The sequence below is a fragment of the Podarcis bocagei genome (genome assembly GCF_964188305.1).
Source record: "Podarcis bocagei genome assembly, chromosome: 2".
Classification (NCBI taxonomy): Eukaryota; Metazoa; Chordata; class Lepidosauria; order Squamata; family Lacertidae; genus Podarcis; species Podarcis bocagei.
The window spans coordinates 17,929,736-17,948,773 of NC_138126.1; the positions used below are offsets into that span (position 1 = coordinate 17,929,736).

At 46.4% G+C, this 19,038-nt stretch overlaps 1 protein-coding gene and 1 long non-coding RNA gene across 2 annotated transcripts in view; one reads left to right on the forward strand and one right to left on the reverse strand.

Annotated features, from left to right (window-relative positions):
• LOC308581291 overlaps window positions 1-19,038 on the reverse strand; it is a 149,727-nt gene that overhangs the window by 27,889 nt on the left and 102,800 nt on the right. The gene's annotated exons all lie outside the window — the stretch shown is intronic.
• Window positions 2,764-19,038, forward strand: part of LOC308579667 (zinc finger protein RFP-like) — a 31,806-nt gene continuing 15,531 nt past the window's right edge. The window contains exons 1-8 of the mRNA XM_081180603.1: window positions 2,764-3,410; window positions 10,751-10,840; window positions 12,049-12,279; window positions 14,092-14,114; window positions 14,498-14,613; window positions 15,243-15,269; window positions 16,344-16,368; window positions 17,430-17,974. Of these exons, the coding sequence (XP_081036729.1) occupies window positions 2,994-3,410; window positions 10,751-10,840; window positions 12,049-12,279; window positions 14,092-14,114; window positions 14,498-14,613; window positions 15,243-15,269; window positions 16,344-16,368; window positions 17,430-17,974 (1,474 nt within the window). The 5' untranslated portion in view covers window positions 2,764-2,993. The remainder of the gene's footprint in view (window positions 3,411-10,750; window positions 10,841-12,048; window positions 12,280-14,091; window positions 14,115-14,497; window positions 14,614-15,242; window positions 15,270-16,343; window positions 16,369-17,429; window positions 17,975-19,038) is intronic.

Genomic DNA, 19,038 nt, shown 5'->3' on the forward strand with positions numbered 1-19,038 from the left:
ATGATGGCTGTCTGCGGCGACAAAGGATTCTTTGCAGCGAAGCTCCCCTATATTCTGAGTTTGCTGTTTCTTTGGAAACGAAAATGAACACATTTCTCCAGTGTGGTAGTGCAGCACTTTTAGAGCTGTGGAGGTAAGGGGATAAGCCACTGTGGCTAGTAGCCTCTGATAGCAATCACCACATATATTTTTTCCATTCATCTTTTTAAGCCATCCAGGTTAGTGACCAAAGCTGGGGAATGCCGTACTTTAACCATGCACAGTACGAAGAAGTACCGTATTTTTCCGTGTATAAGACGTGGGATTTTTTATTAAGAAACATTGTTACAAATTTGGGGTTGTCTTATAGATGGGTAGTACATAGGGGGGATGGGCGATTGTCATAGCCGTTTCCCTTTTTTTTAAAGGGAAATTCCCTTATTCCGAATAGGATTCCTTGCAAGAAAAGGGAAAAGCTGACAGCTATGGTGATTGTTGACAGCCGTGAGTAGGAAATACACAGCAGTGATTGGGCGGGTGATTGGTGTATGCACCAAGGGAATGTTGTTGCGGCAATTGGGCGGGCGATTTGTGGCTGCAGGCGGCGATCGGGCAGATGATTATTGACTTCTGTGAGGCGGGTGATTGGCAGCTGCATTGAGGCAGGTGAATGATTGCCAGCAATCCCCCCCCCGCCCTCCCAAAAAGGTGAACAACTCTGGGCAACCTTTCCTTTTTTTTTAATAAGAAATTTATTCATTTTTCTTTTTCATTCATTACATACATCTCAAATTCTTAACATTTATTATGTATTCCTCCCCCCCCCTCCTAGGCTTCCCCCAACACCCGCTTCTGGTTTGTTTCTCCTTTCGCCCACTTTGCTTTTTGGGAGAAAAGCAATGACAAACCTAGACAGCAGCATCTTAAAAAGCAGAGACGTCACCTTGCCAACAAAGGTCTGTATAGTTAAAGCTATGGTTTTCCCAGTAGTGATGTATGGAAGTGAGAGCTGGACCATAAAGAAGGCTGATCGCCAAAGAATTGATGCTTTTGAATTATGGTGCTGGAGGAGACTCTTGAGAGTCCCATGGACTGCAAGAAGAGCAAACCTCTCCATTCTGAAGGAAATCAGCCCTGAGCGCTCACTGGAAGGACAGATCGTGAAGCTGAGGCTCCAGTACTTTGGCCACCTCATAATAAAATTTATTATTAACAATATATAAATGGTGACTCAGAATGGGGAAAGGTAAATATATCATGTAGGTGCAGACATCAAACATGGCACCCAAAAATGGGGTAAGAGGACAAGGAGAGCCCATCGGATCAGGCCAAAGGACCAGCCTGTCCACCTTTCCATTTTCTTATTTGCCAATCAGATGCCAATGGAACGTGTGCAGCCAGGACCTGAGTACAATAGCCAGTTTTCGCACTTGCAGCTGGCGACCACCTCTGGCACTGAATGCAGCGCACAGCCATCAAGGCTGGTAGCTTTATAGACAGCTTTATCCAATAACCCCTATTCAAACCATCCAAGCTGATAGCCGTCACAGGCAATCCTTGTTTTGCACAGGGGTCACGTTCCGGACCCCACCGCGCATGGCAGTGGAAGACATGTAAGCCTGTTATGTCCCTTTCCGTGGCATCTTTACGACACTCTGGGGCTGCTTACAGGTTTGGCGCCATGTGTGATTGTGCATCATTCGGTAATTGGTTGTTACCTGTGCTACATCTTTTGGTAGTGGATGCTCATAGTTAACTGTGCTGTATGAAGAAATACTCTTTTGCCTGACCTGGCCCTGTGAGTTAAACCACAGAGCCTAGGACTTGCCGATCAGAAGGTCAGCAGTTCGAATCCCTGCTCCCGTTGCTTGGTCCCAGCTCCTGCCAACCTAGCAGTTCGAAAGCACAAAGTGCAAGTAGATAACTAGGTACCGCTCTGACAGGAAGGTAAACGGCGTTTCCGTGCACTGCTGTGGTTTGCCAGAAGTGTCTTAGTCATGCTGGCCACATGTCCCGGAAGCTGTACGCCGGCTCCCTCGGCCAATAAAGCGAGATGAGCGCTGCAACCCCAGGGTAGGCCACAACTGGACCTAATGGTCAGGGATCCCTTTACCTTTAATCCTCTAATGTTCTGCTTCATTTGATCCCCATGAGTTCCAGTATTATTGTTTCCATTTATTAAATTTGTACCTTGCCCTTCTTCCAAAGACCTCAAGGCGGCTCGCAGCGTGTTCAACACACCTGATTTTGCACACACATTTCATTTCCCCATCACTCCCGCCTTTCTTTCCAACCTAAAAAGGCCCAGATGTTGCCACGCCCCTCCTAGGGGGAGTTGTCCCAGCTCCATTATCATTTTGATTGCCCCAAACTATCCCTGTACCTTGAGCACAGAGCACCCTATGTCAAGTGCTGTCACGTGTACGCATATATACAGACGAACACACAAACACGTGCACACAGCTCCTTGGGGATCGCAGCAGATCAGCTGGGCGGGGAGGGGATATAATGTACATCCCCATCTGTCGTCGTCCCCCCAATAAATAAATTAATTGCTAGGATCTGGTGGGCAGTGGCGTAGCGTGGGGGGTGCAGGGGGAGCCGGCCGCACCGGGTGCAACATCTGGGGGTTAGGGTTAGGGGGTCAAATCCACGGGTTAGGGGGCGCAAATCCACAGCTTAGGGGGCGCAAATTACTTGCCTTGCCCCGGGTGCTGACAACCCACGCTACGCCACTGCTGGTGGGTGGCAGGAAATATTCCAGGGAGCCACTCCTAGTTTAAAGGAAGCTAAGAAAAGATAATGGCTGTTTCTGGAGGAAAGAGATCTACCCCTCCCTCTTAGCCCAGGCCACCCATCTGACAGCAGCAAAAACATCCGGCTAAGGCACACCCCTCGGCCCATTGCCGCTCCTCGCTCAGCCAGTCCCGGAGGAGATTCCGGGAAACGGACTGCAAAGTCATTGCATTTGCGATCAGAAGCGAGAGCTGTCCTTCTTCCCGGGCGAGGCAGCCATGGACCACCCCGGGGGTCCCATCCAGGCGCTGTGCCTGGAAGCGACCTGCTCCATCTGCCTGGAGTTCTTCAAGGACCCGGTGATCCTCGACTGCGGGCACAATTTCTGCCAGGGCTGCCTGGCCCAGTGCTGCGAGGAGGGGGGCAAAAGCGTCTCCTGCCCCCAGTGTAGGGAAGCCGTCCCGAGAGAAAGCCCCCGGCCCAACTGGCAGCTGGCCAGCATGACAGAAATACTCCGGAAGCTGGAGGAAGAAGGGAGCGGGGCAGAAGCCAAGGAGGGGGGTTTGTGCCACAAGCACCGGGAGCCCCTGAAGCTCTTTTGCAAGGAGGATCGGGTCCCCATCTGCGTGGTGTGCGACAAATCCAAGGAGCACCGAGACCACCCCGTGATTCCCATAGAAGAGGTGAGCCAGCAGGTAAGAAATCCCTGCTGTGGGGCATTATGGGGCAGTGACTTTGTTTTCCTTGGGGTGGATCTGTGCGGGAAACCACCCGGATCGTAAAGTGGTAGGGGACCTCAAAGGTCATCCATTCCAGCCCGCGGCTGCTGCTGCAGAAAATCCACGCCTACAACATCCCTGATAGGTGGGCATGCAGTTCCTGTCCTCTGGAGCAGCTTTCCCTGAACTGGTGCACGCCAGGGGTTTGGGACTACATCTCCCAGCAGTTCCAGCCAGTCAGGGATGATGGGAGGTGCAGTGCATCTGGTGGGTGTCAGGGTGGCTGCCCTATTGCCTCGTCACCAGCTCTTCTCTAGGCTGAACATATCGCTCTCTGTGTTTATATTTATTTTATCACCTTGGCACCCCATTTTTCCTCCAATAAGTTGAAGAAACTGCAGTGGTTCAGAGTTCAGAGTGTTTTAGGAGTCCATACCTCTTCATAGGGGGCGCTGGGAATTGTAGCTCTGGGAGCGGAATAGGGGGTCTCTTGACAACTCACAGCACCCTGTAACAAACTACATCTCCCAGAGTTCTCTGGGGTGAAGCCATGCCTGTTTAAAGAGGTATCACAGTACTTTAGCATGTATGCTGTCGATGGCTGTGCTCCAGCAGGGCTCTTACGGCGTTTGTCAACATTGCTATATTCATCATCAGCTTTTTAATAGTAGTAATAATAATAATAATAATAATAATAATAATAATAATAATAATAATAATAATAATAATAATATTAATTTATTATTATTTATACTCCGCCCATCTGGGTGGACTTCCCCAGCCACTCTGGGCGGCTTACAACAAAATATTAAAATACAGTAATGCATCAAACATTAAAAGCTTCCCTAAACAGGGCTGCCTTCAGATGTCTTCTAAAAGTCTGGTAGTTGTTCTTCTCTTTGACATCTGGTGGGAGGGTGTTCCACAGGGTGGGTGCCACTACCAAGAAGGCCCTCTGCCTGGTTCCCTGTAACTTGGCTTCTTGCAGCGAGGGAACCGCCAGAAGACCCTCGGAGCTGGACCTCAGTGTCCGGGCAGAACGATGGGGGTGGAGACTCTCCTTCAGATATACTGGGTCAAGGCCGTTTAGGGCTTTAAAGGTCAGCACCAACACTTTGAATTGTGCTCGGAAACGTACATTCAGCACACCACAACTTCTGTTTGCAGCACAGTCCTACACAGATCTACTCAGAGGTAAGTCCCACTGGTTTCAATGGGGATCACTCCCAGATAAATGAATACAAGACTACAGCTTTATTCTCCTTTTTCCTGGAAGAATTTGTATTGCTTCATTGGGCTCAGTTTGTGGTTATAATCTAAGAGCTCGTGCCGTTTTCCTTCCACTCACAAACTTTGGTTGAAGCTGTTCTCTTATATAGTTCTTCAAAAGAAAAAAGAGAGAAATCTTCAGGTGTCCACCCCTGAAAAGAAACACCCCTCTCTTTTTTGCTTATTCCCCCCCCCCATATTTTCTCCTCTCTCGTTTACTCGGTTGTTGTTGTTGTTGTTGTTGTTAATGCATTTTTATTAAAGATTTTCTTGGTTTACAAAAGTATGTGCAATCTCTCTCTCTCTCTCTCTCTCTCTCTCTCTCTTTCTAAGTAACATTTTTTACAGATCAGTTTCATTTGTTGAGACATTAGGAAGAAGAGGGGGAGGGGGGAAAGGTGAGTGGGGGTGGGGTCGGGTTGCAAAGTTTCTGTTATACTTAATATATATGGGGTTTCATGTCGCTTGTGCCGGTTCTCTGCTATTCACTTGTGTTCCTTTGGTGGTGAGAGAGGTTGGGGTTGGCCTAGGGTGTGGTTGTTTGTTTGTGATTGGCTGTGGTGGTCTTTGTTTTCATGTGTGAGTGGGGTGGGTGTCATGGAACTTTGAAGTGTCAGGCATAGCCCTACTGGCTTTAGCCCAAACGTAGCAGAGTTTTCCTGCACAGCGAAGAAGCTAGTTGCGGCGGTAATGACTAGTCAGCTAGACTCAGAATAACTATTTACAGGATTTATTAAAAGGAAAAATAAAACCAGCAGAGTTTCTGCATACAAAGCAAAGCAAAATAAATCCTCTTTCTTTCTCTCTCTCAAAACCATACACAGCACTTCTAACTCCTAACACACCTCACATCAAACTGTGCTAGCAATCCCTAGATAACAGAGTTGAGTGCTGCTCGTTAACCAATCAGAGTGAGTAGTTTCTAGGTCAAGCAGACCTGGGCTTTCTGCCAAGAGTAAATTGACACCAGCTTGAGTTAATTGGTGAAGCTAGAATCTGCAAGTTTCCCACGAGAACCAATTAACAGAAACTGAACACCCCCTCACAGATTCTGCTGAACAATTAACACCAAATACACCTATGTAGGAGATTATTTTTCCAGCAAACCTAAACCCTTGCACATACGCTTGTTCTTTATCTTTGCCAATGGTTTAGTTAACACATCTGCTACATTTTCTTCACTTGACACATAAGTACAGGTGATTACATTGTCTTGTACACAGCAACGTACATTTTGGTATTTTACAGAGATATGTTTGGAACGCGATTTGAAACCCTCTGTTTTACTTAATGTTATACAAGCTTGATTATCAATGTAAACTTGTACTGGTTCTCCACAATTCACATTTAAATCTGCCAACAAATGCTTGAAATAAATCACCTCGTTGCACAATTCACTCAATGCAGCATACTCTGATTCTGTTGATGACACACTTACAACGTCTTGCTTGCGTGACCGCCAGCTGATTAAAGCTCCACCGACCATTATGACTAGTCCTGTGACAGATTTTCTATCTGGCAAATTTCCCCAGTCACTATCACAGTAGCAACTCAACATTTCATCCTCTGAAGAATTTAATTGTAACATATAGCCAATTGTCTGCTTGAGATATCTCAGAACTTGTTTTACCCCTTTCCAGGCATTTAGTGTGGGTTTTGAGACCAATCTACTTAATATGCCTACTGCGTAGCTAATATCAGGTCTGGACCACTGTGCTATATACAATAAACTTCCAATTACAGAGTGATATACATCAGGGTGTTCAAATTCAGGACTCTCATCTATGTGAAGTGTTTTTATGAAACCTGGATCCATAGGCACCGCTGCCCCTTTGCAATCCTGCATCCTGTATGTAGTCAGTAGTTGTTTAACTTTGTTCTGCTGACTAATTAGGCAGCTGCCATCTTGGGCCCAGCACACTTCCAACCCTAGATATGTCCTAACCGGGCCTAAGTCTTTCACTGTCCCCCTTAGCAGTAGGGGAAAAAGTTTCGTCATAATCTTTTCCAGGCCTCTGAGAATATCCTTGAGCAACTAAACGAGCTTTGTATTTGTACTCTCCTGTCACCAGAGGTTTAAGTTTGTACACCCACCTGCAGCCTACAATCTTTGCCCCCTCAGGCGCTGCCACTGGTGTAAAAACCTTGTGCTCATTCAGAGAGGACATCTCTTCCTCCATTGCCTGTTTCCAGCGCTCTGCCTCCTCTTTTGGTAACTTTAACACCTCCTGAAAACTCTTGGGCTCTGCACTTACACTAAACACATTTGCAGTATCAGGAGAAAAACGCACCGGAGGCACTCCTTTGTTTTGTCTTTTAGATCTTCTGGGAGAAAATTTTTCTTCCGACCCACTTTCCTCCTCAGAACTACGACCTCTCTTTTGTTGCTTAGCAACTGGTCTTTGGCTAACTCCACTTTCTTGAGAGCTCTTATCTGAACTTTCCTCCCCCTCAGACTCTGATTCTCTGTGTCTACCTTCAGAGTCATGGAGCTCCTGGGAAGGTTCAAACCAAACCTCAGTATTGGCATGTAGTCTCTCCCAGCCACTATGTTCACAAAAACTGGCATTCCTGGAGATCACAATGCCATTTGTCCCTTCAGCAAAGCGGAAACCTTTTCCCAGCTCCTGGTAACCCACAAACACTAGCTGTTTGGTCTTAGGATCTCCCTTCTTTCTCATTTGTTTCGGAATTAATACCCAGGCTTTTGATCCAAACACATGCAAATGGTCAATTTTGGGTTTTTTCTGAAACAATTTAAAGTACGGAGTTGTACCTATTGTTTGATGGAAGAGCCTGTTTTGGAGATAACACGCGGTGAGCATGCTCTCCCCCCAATAAGACATGGGCAAATCAGCATCATCAAGCATGGCAAACATCATATCTTGTAAAGATCTGTTTTTTCGCTCTGCAACACCATTCTCCTCTGGGGAAAAAACGTTCGTTTTTCTATGCCCAATGCCACGCTTTTGTAACCAATCTCTAAAGGCATTTGACATAAATTCGCCACCTCTGTCCGTCTGAATCCTTTTGAGTTTAACAGACAGAAATCTTTCCACAGATGCCACCCAGCCTTTAAACTTAGTGAACACGTCACCCTTATTTTTCATGGGAAAAACCCAGGAGTAACGCGTGGCGTCATCCACAATTGTTAGTGAAAAGCGCGCTCCACCCCTGCTTACAGCAAATGGACCAATTACGTCCATGTGAACCAGCTGTAGCGGTGACTCACTAACTCTGTCACTTCTGGGGTAAGAGACTCTGTGGGTTTTAACCTTTTTACAGACATTACAATCAAGGTACTTGTTACAACTCTTTAAATTACCCCCATCAGCCAATTCAGACATTTTTAGTACACTTTTCCAGCAAGCATGCCCCATTTTCCTATGCAATAAGTGCACACAGTTGTCATGTATAGCTTTGTTATTCACTGCAGGCTGAGATTTACTGACTACTGCTGCAACTTGAGATCCTGCTTTAAGCCAAAACAAGCCTCCCTCTGACTTAGCAGTGCCTAAAATCTCACCAGCCTTCTTAATAATGCAACTGTCTCCTTCAAAATGCACTTTAAACCCAGCTTTCAGCAAACAATCTACAGACATCAGATTGCTCCTTAATGACGGCACACAAAGTACATTTTGCAGGCATTCACGAAGACAAGGAACAAAAACTGCACCCCCCGAAATCACTTCGGAAGTACTTCCGTCTGCTAGAGCCACCTGGCTGCGCTGTGCTGAGTTCTTGGAAACAAACAAGTCATCTGAGTTTACGATGTGCCGCGACGCTCCCGAATCGACCACCCAGACCGCTTGTTTCTCATCAGCAATCTTGACCTTGGCGGTCACCAGCTGAGCCGACTGTTTTCGTTTGAAGAATTTCTTTTTACGCTGCTGCTGCTGCTGCTGATCTCGTCTCTGCTCCTGCACCGGCAACTGAGACTTGACCAACTCCGGACATTGTCGTTTTAGATGCGCTGAAGACCCACATCGGAAACAACGCCTAACAGCAAACGCTGACTCCTCACCAGTACGCTGCTTTTGCTCCACCTCTGGCACGGCATGAGAACTCCTTCCAAACCGCCCACCAGTAGAAGCCTCTGCAGCCAACGACCTTTCTTGCCTCTTCTGCCATTCTTCAATCAAACGCCCAGTAACGTGACTGACTGATAAATCATGCTCCTGCATGCCTTCTAGAGACAAAACTAAATTATCCCAGCTTTCCGGGAGAGAACTCAAAATAATAGCCACCTTCTCCTGCTGGTCTAGTGCACAGTCTCTTTCCTGTAGCGCAGCAAACTTTAACTGTAAACTGTGTAGGTGTTCCTGCATTGTAACCCCAGGCTGTAACATTGCCTTGTACAATGCCTTGCGAATGAACAGCTTGGAAACCGCTGTCTCACGCACATGGAGTTCTTTAAGTGCTTGCCACACACCTCTAGCTGTCTTGATTCCCCTCACATAGGGCAACTGGGAATCTTCCAGCCCCAAGACAATTGTGGCCCTTGCTCTTTGGTCTTTATCGAGGTCTTCATCATCAGGCTTCGTAGGAAACTTACTCACCACTTGCCAGAGACGATCCCTCTGCAGCACTGCCTGCATGCGTTCCGACCACAGCAAGTAATTGGAGTCATTCAGACGCTCAAAAGCCATCTGAACTGGTTGTGAGGCCATCTTGAGAGCGATGTCCCTGGAACCCGGAACCAGCTACTCACGACCACCGAGAGAGAAAACAGGAACCACAGCACCCAGCACTCACACACTGCAGCTGTTGTCCTTGTGTCCGCTGCGTCACCAGCTCACCACGGTCAGGAACCAGTCAGGAACAACAACCTCTGGAACTACTGGAACCAACGCCGTTGATGCTGACACCACCGCAACTCAGGCTGGCAGCACAATGCCCATAACCTCATGGAACTTTGAAGTGTCAGGCATAGCCCTACTGGCTTTAGCCCAAACGTAGCAGAGTTTTCCTGCACAGCGAAGAAGCTAGTTGCGGCGGTAATGACTAGTCAGCTAGACTCAGAATAACTATTTACAGGATTTATTAAAAGGAAAAATAAAACCAGCAGAGTTTCTGCATACAAAGCAAAGCAAAATAAATCCTCTTTCTTTCTCTCTCTCAAAACCATACACAGCACTTCTAACTCCTAACACACCTCACATCAAACTGTGCTAGCAATCCCTAGATAACAGAGTTGAGTGCTGCTCGTTAACCAATCAGAGTGAGTAGTTTCTAGGTCAAGCAGACCTGGGCTTTCTGCCAAGAGTAAATTGACACCAGCTTGAGTTAATTGGTGAAGCTAGAATCTGCAAGTTTCCCACGAGAACCAATTAACAGAAACTGAACAGGGTGGGTGTTTTGGATCAGGTTAGCCATATTGATTTGTAGGCTGTTGGTGGATTTTTGTCATTGTCTTGATGGGCTGTGTGTGTGATAAAGGGGAGCCATACCGGGGTGAAGGCATCTTCTTCTATTTGTCCCCGTGTCAGTTTCAGTTTATTGGTTAGTTTTTCTAGTAAGGCTGTTTCCCATACTATTTGGTGCCATTGGTCCATGCTTACTCCTGACAGGTCTCTCCAGTGTGTGGTTATGGTGTTTCTGGCTGCTGAAAGTAGGTGGGTTATGAGTTCTTTGTGGTGTAAATGGGCATTATTGTCTTGGAAGGTGTTTAGCAGTGCCAATTCTGGGGTGATTTCTAATACTCATTTGTGAACATTGAAATGAGAGAAGGTTCAGTGTAACCCTACTTGTTGTAATAAATACATAACTGCACATTGTGCCTGGGTCTCCAGTTAAGCATGGCCCAAAAGATGCAACTTGCAAATAAAATGCGGACAAAAATACCTTCTTAAATACCCATCTGAGCAGAGAAGATGTGAAAGGCGCATGTCTCAAAAGAGCTTCCTGATTTATCCAAGGTGAAATATGGAGGACAGGTCGCTAGTCCTGCAGTCGTATCAAACATGGCTTTCAAAGGAAATTAATCAGTGGCATCAATAATTCTCCATATAAACTTTCTTTCTTTTCTTTTCTTTCTCCTTCTCGAGGAAAAGGCTGAGCTGAAGTGTTTGGAAAAAGAGAGAGAAATTCTTGCGGATCGGAAACTAGCTGAAGAACAGAGAAGCAAAGAATGTCTGGTAAGTGCTTATTCTTAAGGTACAACCTTCCCCAAGCTAGAGCAGATGTTTTGAACTACAACTCCCATCAGCCCCAGTCTGCGTGGCCAGGGGTCAGGGATTATGGCAGATGTAGTGTGTGTGTGTGTGTGTGTGTGTGTGTGTGTGTGTGTGTGTGTGTAATCTCCATATGGAGGACAAGGACAGATTGTAGTCTTTGGGGATGGGTGCTGCGTACAAGACTCCTCATGCCCCCCAAAGACATCTCAGCCTGGTGTTCCCAGGCTGGCCTCTAGCTGAAGAGTCAAGTGTTGACTACGAGCCATTGGCACATTTGCAGGCATCTTTGTAACACAGAGTTGGTCTGCCGATGGGCCTGGTGCCAGAAGCCTGTTCCCCATAGAGCACATCCTTGAAGATGTTGCCATCTTCCATTCTGTAGACATGACCAAGTCAGCGTAGACATCACTAAGACAGGAGTACAAAAATGCTGGGGATGTAGGCTTGGGAGAGCACATCTTTGTCTGGAATTCCATCCTGCCCTGCCATGCTCAAAATCAGGGGTAGGCAACCTAGGGCCCGGGGGCCAGATGCGGCCCAATCGCCTTCTCAATCTGGCCCATGGATGGTCCAAGAATCGGCGTGTTTTTACATGAGTAGAATGTGTGCTTTTATTTAAAATGCGTCTCTGGGTTATTTGTGGGGTACAGTGGTACCTCAGGTAACATACGCTTCAGGTTACATATGCTTCAGGTTACAGACTCTGCTAGCCCAGAAATAGTGCTTCAGATTAAGAACTTTGCTTCAGGATGAGAACAGAAATTATGTTCTGGCGGTGCAGCAGCAGCGGGAGGCCCCATTAGCTTAAGTGGTGCTTCAGGTTAAGAACAGTTTCAGGTTAAGAATGGACCTCCGGAACGAATTAAGTACTTAACCCGAAGTACCACTGTATAGGAATTCGTTCATTTCCCTCCCAAAATATAGTCCGGCCCACCACATGGTATGAGGGACGGCCCACGCCCAAAAAGGTTGCTGACCCCTGCTCAAAATCTTCCTGACAGAGCACATGTGGAAGACCTTGAGATGTTTCTCCTACGTCACTTGGGAATCACAGGCAGGGAGAGGGTTGGCACCTTCTTCTCTTCAGGAGTTATACACCTGCATTTGGGAACCAGCCCTCCATGGTTACGGCCCATCGCTAACAATTTCCGTGTTTCCCTCCCCGCCAGACGGAATTAGAAATGGAGAAGCAGAGAGTCGTGTCTGCCTTTGAGCGAATGTACAACTTCATGGAAGAAATGGAGCTCCTCAGGCTGGCCAAGCTCGAAGGCCTGAAGAAAGAGATAGAAGTGATCCAGAAGGAAAACCTCACCAGACTCACAGAAGAGATTTCGCATCTCAGCAACCTGATCACTGAAGTGGAGAGGAACTGCCAGCAGCCAGAAAATGAATTTCCACAGGTGAGGCTGAGTTCGCCTCCAGAGGTACACAATAGAAACATCTTTTCATTTTGCCCGCATTGGCTAAGACCAGATCATTTCCACCTTCGTTCTTCAAATGACACATATACTCACTTCTGTTACCCATATATGATTTCCTTGATTATTTTTTCTCCCCCTTCTTCTGTTAAATTGTGCCTTTATAGTGCTTGTTTATAGCACCATTTATTGTTGTTGTTTAGTCGTTTAGTCGTGTCCGACTCTTCGTGACCCCCTGGACCAGAGCACGCCAGGCACTCCTGTCTTCCACTGCCTCCCACAGTTTGGTCAGACTCATGCTGGTAGCTTCGAGAACACTGTCCAACCATCTCGTCCTCTGTCGTCCCCTTCTCCTTGTGCCCTCCATCTTTCCCAACATCAGGGTCTTTTCCAGGGAGTCTTCTCTTCTCATGAGGTGGCCAAAGTATTGGAGCCTCAGCTGCAGGATCTGTCCTTCCAGTGAGCACTCGGGGCTGATTTCCTTCAGAATGGAGAGGTTTGATCTTCTTGCAGTCCATGGGACTCTCAAGAGTCTCCTCCAGCACCATAATTCAAAAGCCTCAATTTTTCAGCGATCAGCCTTCTTTATGGTCCAGCTCTCACTTCCATACATCACTATTGGGAAAACCATAGCTTTAACTATACGGACCTTTGTTGGCAAGGTGATGTCTCTACTTTTTAAGATGCTGTCTAGGTTTGTCATTGTTTTTCTCCCAAGAAACAGGCGTCTTTTAATTTCGTGACTGCTGTCACCATCTGCAGTGATCATGGAGCCCAAGAAAGTAAAATCTCTCACTGCCTCCATCTCTTCTCCTTCCATTTGCCAGGAGGTGATGGGACCCGTGGCCATGATCTTAGTTTTTTTTTATGTTGAGCTTCAGACCATATTTTGCGCTCTCCTCTTTCACCCTCATTAAGAGGTTCTTTAATTCCTCCTCACTTTCTGCCATCAAGGTTGTGTCATCTGCATATCAGAGGTTGTTAATATTTCTTCCGGCAATCTTAATTCCGGCTAGGGATTCATCCAGCCCAGCCTTTTGCATGATGAATTCTGCATATAAGTTAAATAAGCAGGGAGACAATATACAGCCTTGTCATACTCCTTTCCCAATTTTGAACCAATCAGTTGTTCCATATCCAGTTCTAACTGTAGCTTCTTGTCCCACAGTCAAAGGCTTTTGCATGGTCAATGAAGCAGAAGTAGATGTCTTTCTGGAACTCTCTAGCTTTCTCCATAATCCAGCGCATGTTTGCAATTTGATCTTTGGTTCCTCTGCCCCTTTGAAAATCCAGCTTGCACTTCTGGGAGTTCTCGAGGGTTCTGCTTTTAAACAATCGTAGAGAACTTTCAAAAAAATGTTTTAAGGTGTGTGTGGGGGGGAACTGAAGTGGGGAGATTTGGAGCACAGCGCTTCATGATATCACAAACACTCAGCTGTTCAGTGCTCTGCACACAACCACTTCTGCTTCCAGCTGGCAGAATTAGCACACACAGCCCAAGCATAATACTCAAGAGAAGACTGTTCACATGACAAGTAATCCCAGGGAGGATTAATTCCTGCTTTTTACAAACCAAGATAAAAAGGCCATTCCCAACTCCCTTTACAAGAAAGGGGAAGTCTTCTCGAATCATAAGATTAGAAATAAAGTTGACACAAACGTGAGGAGTGGCAGTTCCATTTTCAAGGTGGAGGGAAAAAACATTAATTCCCAGCAGAATAACAAGCAATCCAGCCTGTGTTGTGTTTGTGCAGCTGAACAGAACTCTTTCTCCCCTTCTTCCCATGCTGTCAGGACATCAAAAAGGTTTTGAGCAGGTAAGTGGCACTTTCTCACTCCTTGAGTCATAGAATCATAGAATTGTAGAGTTGGAAGGGACCCCAAGGGTCATCTAGTCCAACCCCCTGCAATGCAGCAATCTTTTGCCTGAAATTAATAAGAGTCTCGTGCTTTACCAACCTGAAGAAGGGCTCTCTGACTCTGTTCTGCACCCTGGGATTTCCAGCAACAGAGATATCTCCACGGGGCTCTCAGGAATCTGTGAACCATTTTGTGGGACATGTCTGTTGGAGAAGATGTCTCCTTAGGTTTCAGAGGAGCACCATATGGGGCAAACCAGGGAATGGATCTGTCTCCTCAGAGGAGTTTGCCTGGGCAGGGGCCATGGCAGACTTCTCCGTTTTGCCTGCTTCCGCTGCAGATATGAGAAAGGGCAAGTGAGACAGCTGGTGGACCTTTCTCCAGGACTGGAAGAGAAGTTCAGGATTTACTCTCAGACGAATTCCGCTCTGGAAGAAGCTATGGAGAAATATAAAGGTATTGGTGGTAGTCACGGGATCTGAGGGGAGGGGGCTGCGTATAGACCTTTGAGAGGCTACCAGCTCTGGAATATGAGGAAAGAGAGGCCCTTGATGAAGAGGAAGTGGTTCTCCTGTGGCTCCTCCAGATGTCTGAACTGGCGTCCCAATAAATATTGTCCCCTTCCGTTCCATTCCACTTTGGTGGATCTTTTGATGAGCTTGCATTAAAGGCAAGCTGGTTGCTTTCCTCACAAAATAATCTGTGGGCATCAGGGTGGAAGAATCTCGTCTCCCACCATCCATATCTGTTTCTGAGGAGAATGTAGCTTGATGCCATTGCTCTCTTGAGAGGCACCTGGCAGGGCAAGAAAGAGCCTGTGGCAACTTAAAGATCAAAAGATATATTTATTATGGCGTACAATTTTGTGGTTCTCCAGTCCATGAAAACTTCAGCCAGAATAAATAAATTGGTTAGTCTGCAAGGTGCCACAGGACTCCTTCAACGCTATACTTAATTTTGTGTAAGTGAGACTCTTGTGCGGTTTTCAGTTCTTTTTTTCTCTCTTTCTTGCATGACTTTACACATTGCTATCTACAGTATATGGTGGTCTGAGTAAATTTGTCATCCTTTTCTTCACATGGCAGAATCTCTGGAGGAAGCAGTAAACAAAGGTAGTTTTCTGGGAATGTACGGGAAGGGAAATTTTGATGCTTGAGATAGAGGTTGCTTCCACACTGGAATGTGGGCTGTGGTTCTCCTTTTCCAAAAGTGAAACTATAATTTGTTCTTCATGACCAGTTCTCTAAAGCTTATACACAAATAACTCCTGTTCAACAAAGGTTCCTTGCAATATGAATTACCGTATTTGTCGCTCTATAAGACGCACCAGACCATAAGGCGCACCTAGTTTTTGGATGAGGAAAACAAGAAAAAAAATATTATGAATCTCAGAAGCCAGAACAGCAAGAGGGATCGCTGCACAGTGAAAGCAGCGATCCCTCTTGCTGTTCTGGCTTCCGTGATAGCTGCGCAGCCTGCATTTGCTCCATAAGACACACACACATTTCCCCTTACTTTTTAGAAGGGAAAAAGTGAGTCTTATAGAGCAAAAAATACAGTAGAAGTTTTCTCTTTGCAAGTTCTGCTTTTTTGTTGCCTACTGATTAGTGTGGCTGGGACATCAGATATTAATTGTTTATTAGCTGGCTTCTGTTACTCATCAAGTAGTTGTTTTAGAGATCCAGATTCCATGCACTATTTTTTCTGTTTCTGTTTTGATAGAGAAATAGCACTATTTCATTGAAAACGGGTGAGAGGGAGAGAGAAGGAAAAGTCTTAAGACCCAGAGAAGAGAAAATCTGGGGCATTTAACCACTAATCCTACAAACACCCAAAGAAACAATAAAACAAGCAGAACAGGAATCTTTTAATTAAAGTCACACTTGTCTTTCAAAGCCTCAGAAGTGCTCTGTCTGTCCATACTGTTTTATCATAAAAATGATCATAAAAAACCAATGAAAAATTGGGTGTACAGCAAAGAAAAAACTGGAATGCAACAATTTAGCAACAATGAAAGATTCTCCATAAAGACTGAATGAACAAAGGATAGTAATTTAAGAAACAGGGGGAAAAGACCTAGTGTAGAAACAACCAGGGTTTCACTCCCTCTTGAAACATTAAATGATAGACCACTCTATGTATGATGGTGTCTGATTTAATTTCTCTCTCTTTCCCCTGCACAACAGAGTCTCTGAATCAAGACTTGTACAAAGTAACTATATGCATAGAACTAAAAAAAAAAGTGGGAAACTTTTGATGGGGGATGGAGGCTCAGCAGCAGCCCCACATTGAAGTATTTAATTGAGTTGTATCAGGTCAGGGCTGGGGCCCTCCAGGCGTTGTCAGACTCCAACTCCCATCAGCCCCAGCCAGCATCATCAATGCTAGGGTGTGATGGGAGTTGTAGTCCAAAACATGGAAGGCATCAGGTTGGAGAATGATATCCTCCAGAGCTTTCAGATGCCCCATCCAGCATGACTGTAAAGACTGGCGGAAGTCCTACAAATCTCCTTGGAGGGCACCAGGTTGTCAAAGTCTGGTCTAGAGAAAGGAGACAATATGAGAAGTGGGGGTGGGGAGGACCACAGGCCCCGGTGGCCAAAGCAGGCCTCAAGGCCTCTCTTATCTGGCCCCCTCCAGACTCTCCCTAGGCAAACACCTATCACTGGCCTTCCCTGAGTGTGTTTGTCTGGCTAGAAGGTGTCCGTCCACTGCGGCAATGCCTCTTGCATGCCTAGATGTAGATGTGTGTGTGGAGGCCTTTGGTTTTTGCATGGCTGGAATGTCACCTGGTGTGGAGGTCAGAGTTGCATCTGCTGACCCGCCCACTTTCCCACCACTGGCCTCTGGAAGGTTGCCCAGGATGAAATGTGGCCCTCGGAAGCTGAAAAAGCTTCCCCCAGATCCGATCTAGCCTCTGAGACTAGTCTTTCCAAGGATTTAATACACCCTGCTCTTCTATCTATCATCTATCATCTATCATCTATCTATCTATCTATCTCTATCATCTATCTATCTATCTATCCACACCCTCCTCTTCTTTCTATCTATCATCTGTCCATCTATCTATCATCTATCTATCTATCTATCTATCTATCTATCTATCTATCTATCTATCATCTATCTCTATTATCTATCTATCTATCTGTCTGTCTGTCTGTCTGTCTGTCTATCTATCTATCATCTATCTATCTATCTATCTATCTATCTATCTATCTATCTATCATCTATCTATCTATCATCTATCTATCATCATCTACCTTCCCCTCTGCAGTGAATTTCACTCTGGATCCGGACACCGCAAACCCCTTCCTCATCCTTTCCGAGGACCTGAAGAGCGTGAGAAGAGGGAGTCGATACCAATCCGTGCCTGACAACCCCGAGAGATTCGACATCATGATGAGCGTGCTGGGCCGCGAGAGATTTGCTTCGGGGAGGCACTGGTGGGAGGTGGAGGTGGAGGAAAATTTGGGCCGGTGGGCCGTGGGGGTTGCGAGAGAGTCCGTGAGGAGGAAGGGGCAGGTCCGCATAAGCCCCGACGAGGGGTTCTGGGCTGTGGGGAAGTCGTTCCACAACAGCCACGACTTAACCTCCCCGTGCCAAATTCTGGCTTTCACATCCCCAAAGCCAACCCCCTTGATCCTGAGGCGTAACAAGCTCAGGAAGATCCGAGTGTCCCTCAGCTACGAAGAGGGTCGTGTGGAGTTCTTCGACGTCGATTCGGACGACCTGATCTTCGCTTTCCAGCTGGCCTCGTTCTCTGGGGAGAAGATCCTCCCCTTTTTCCGGGTGTGGAGAGGGGTCAGGTTGAAGTGCTGAATTCTAAGGGCGAATCTTCCCCCATCTCAGCTACAATAACTTCCACCATCCTGAAAGGAGGTGACATTCTAGCGCTTTCTCTACACCCAGGCAAGGAGCTTACGGTCTTAGCGGCTTCCCAGCAGTAATGGTGTCTCCCAGTCCTAGATCTTAACTTCCATCGGCGATGAGAGAAAACAGAATCAGTGTAAAAACATAAACGAAACAGGTGGGATTAGAGACTCCCTACACTGGGCATGGGGAACCAGTGGCCCTCCAGAGGGTGCTGGGCTCCAGCTTCCTTCAGCCCCACTTAGCATGGCGGATGGTGAGGGATTATGGGAATTGTAGTCCCAACAACTGGAGGGTCAGAACCTCCCCAATCCTGCCCTACAGCTTCAGTCCTGGCTGTTATTTAAAACCTTTTCTTCCCCCAGCTATATATTTTTGGCAGGGCCTTTAGAAGACACACCAAAGGGGGGAAAGTTCAGCTATGGTGGACTTCTGTTTATTAATGATTCCACTTTTCTACCATAAGGCGGCTTGTATGGGATTTGTAGTAGTCACCCACAGATCAGGTGCAGAGCTGCTTGACTTCAACTCGTGCCCTTCAGTTACTGCAGCTCCATCGATTGAATCTTGCCATTCAGGAGTCAAAGCGGGAAAACTTGGTCCTGCCTCTGGAGAGGGGAGGTACATCTGCCTCAACCTAAGATGGGGAATCTTGATTCCCATCAGCCCTTGTATTGCAAATCAGGCTTTGTAGGAGTCCAATGACATTGAGTTCCCTGCTAGGAATTGAACTGCAACTGGAAACCAGAAGTGATGAGTGTGGGTGAAGCTTTTTGATAATATCTCTTTGGGGCCAGGTAATGTGCTAAGCTTTCTGGAGGCCATTTTTGTTCTGATGGCAAGTTAGACAGGAGCCCTTTGTGAGCATTGACAAGAGGACAAGGCATAGAGATCAAGCCAATTAGGTGATGGTAGCTTTTTCCTTCCCCCCCGCCCCAATAAATTTTTATTATTCTCTTTACACAATCATTCTTACAATACAATACATTAATCAACATATAAACATTTTAG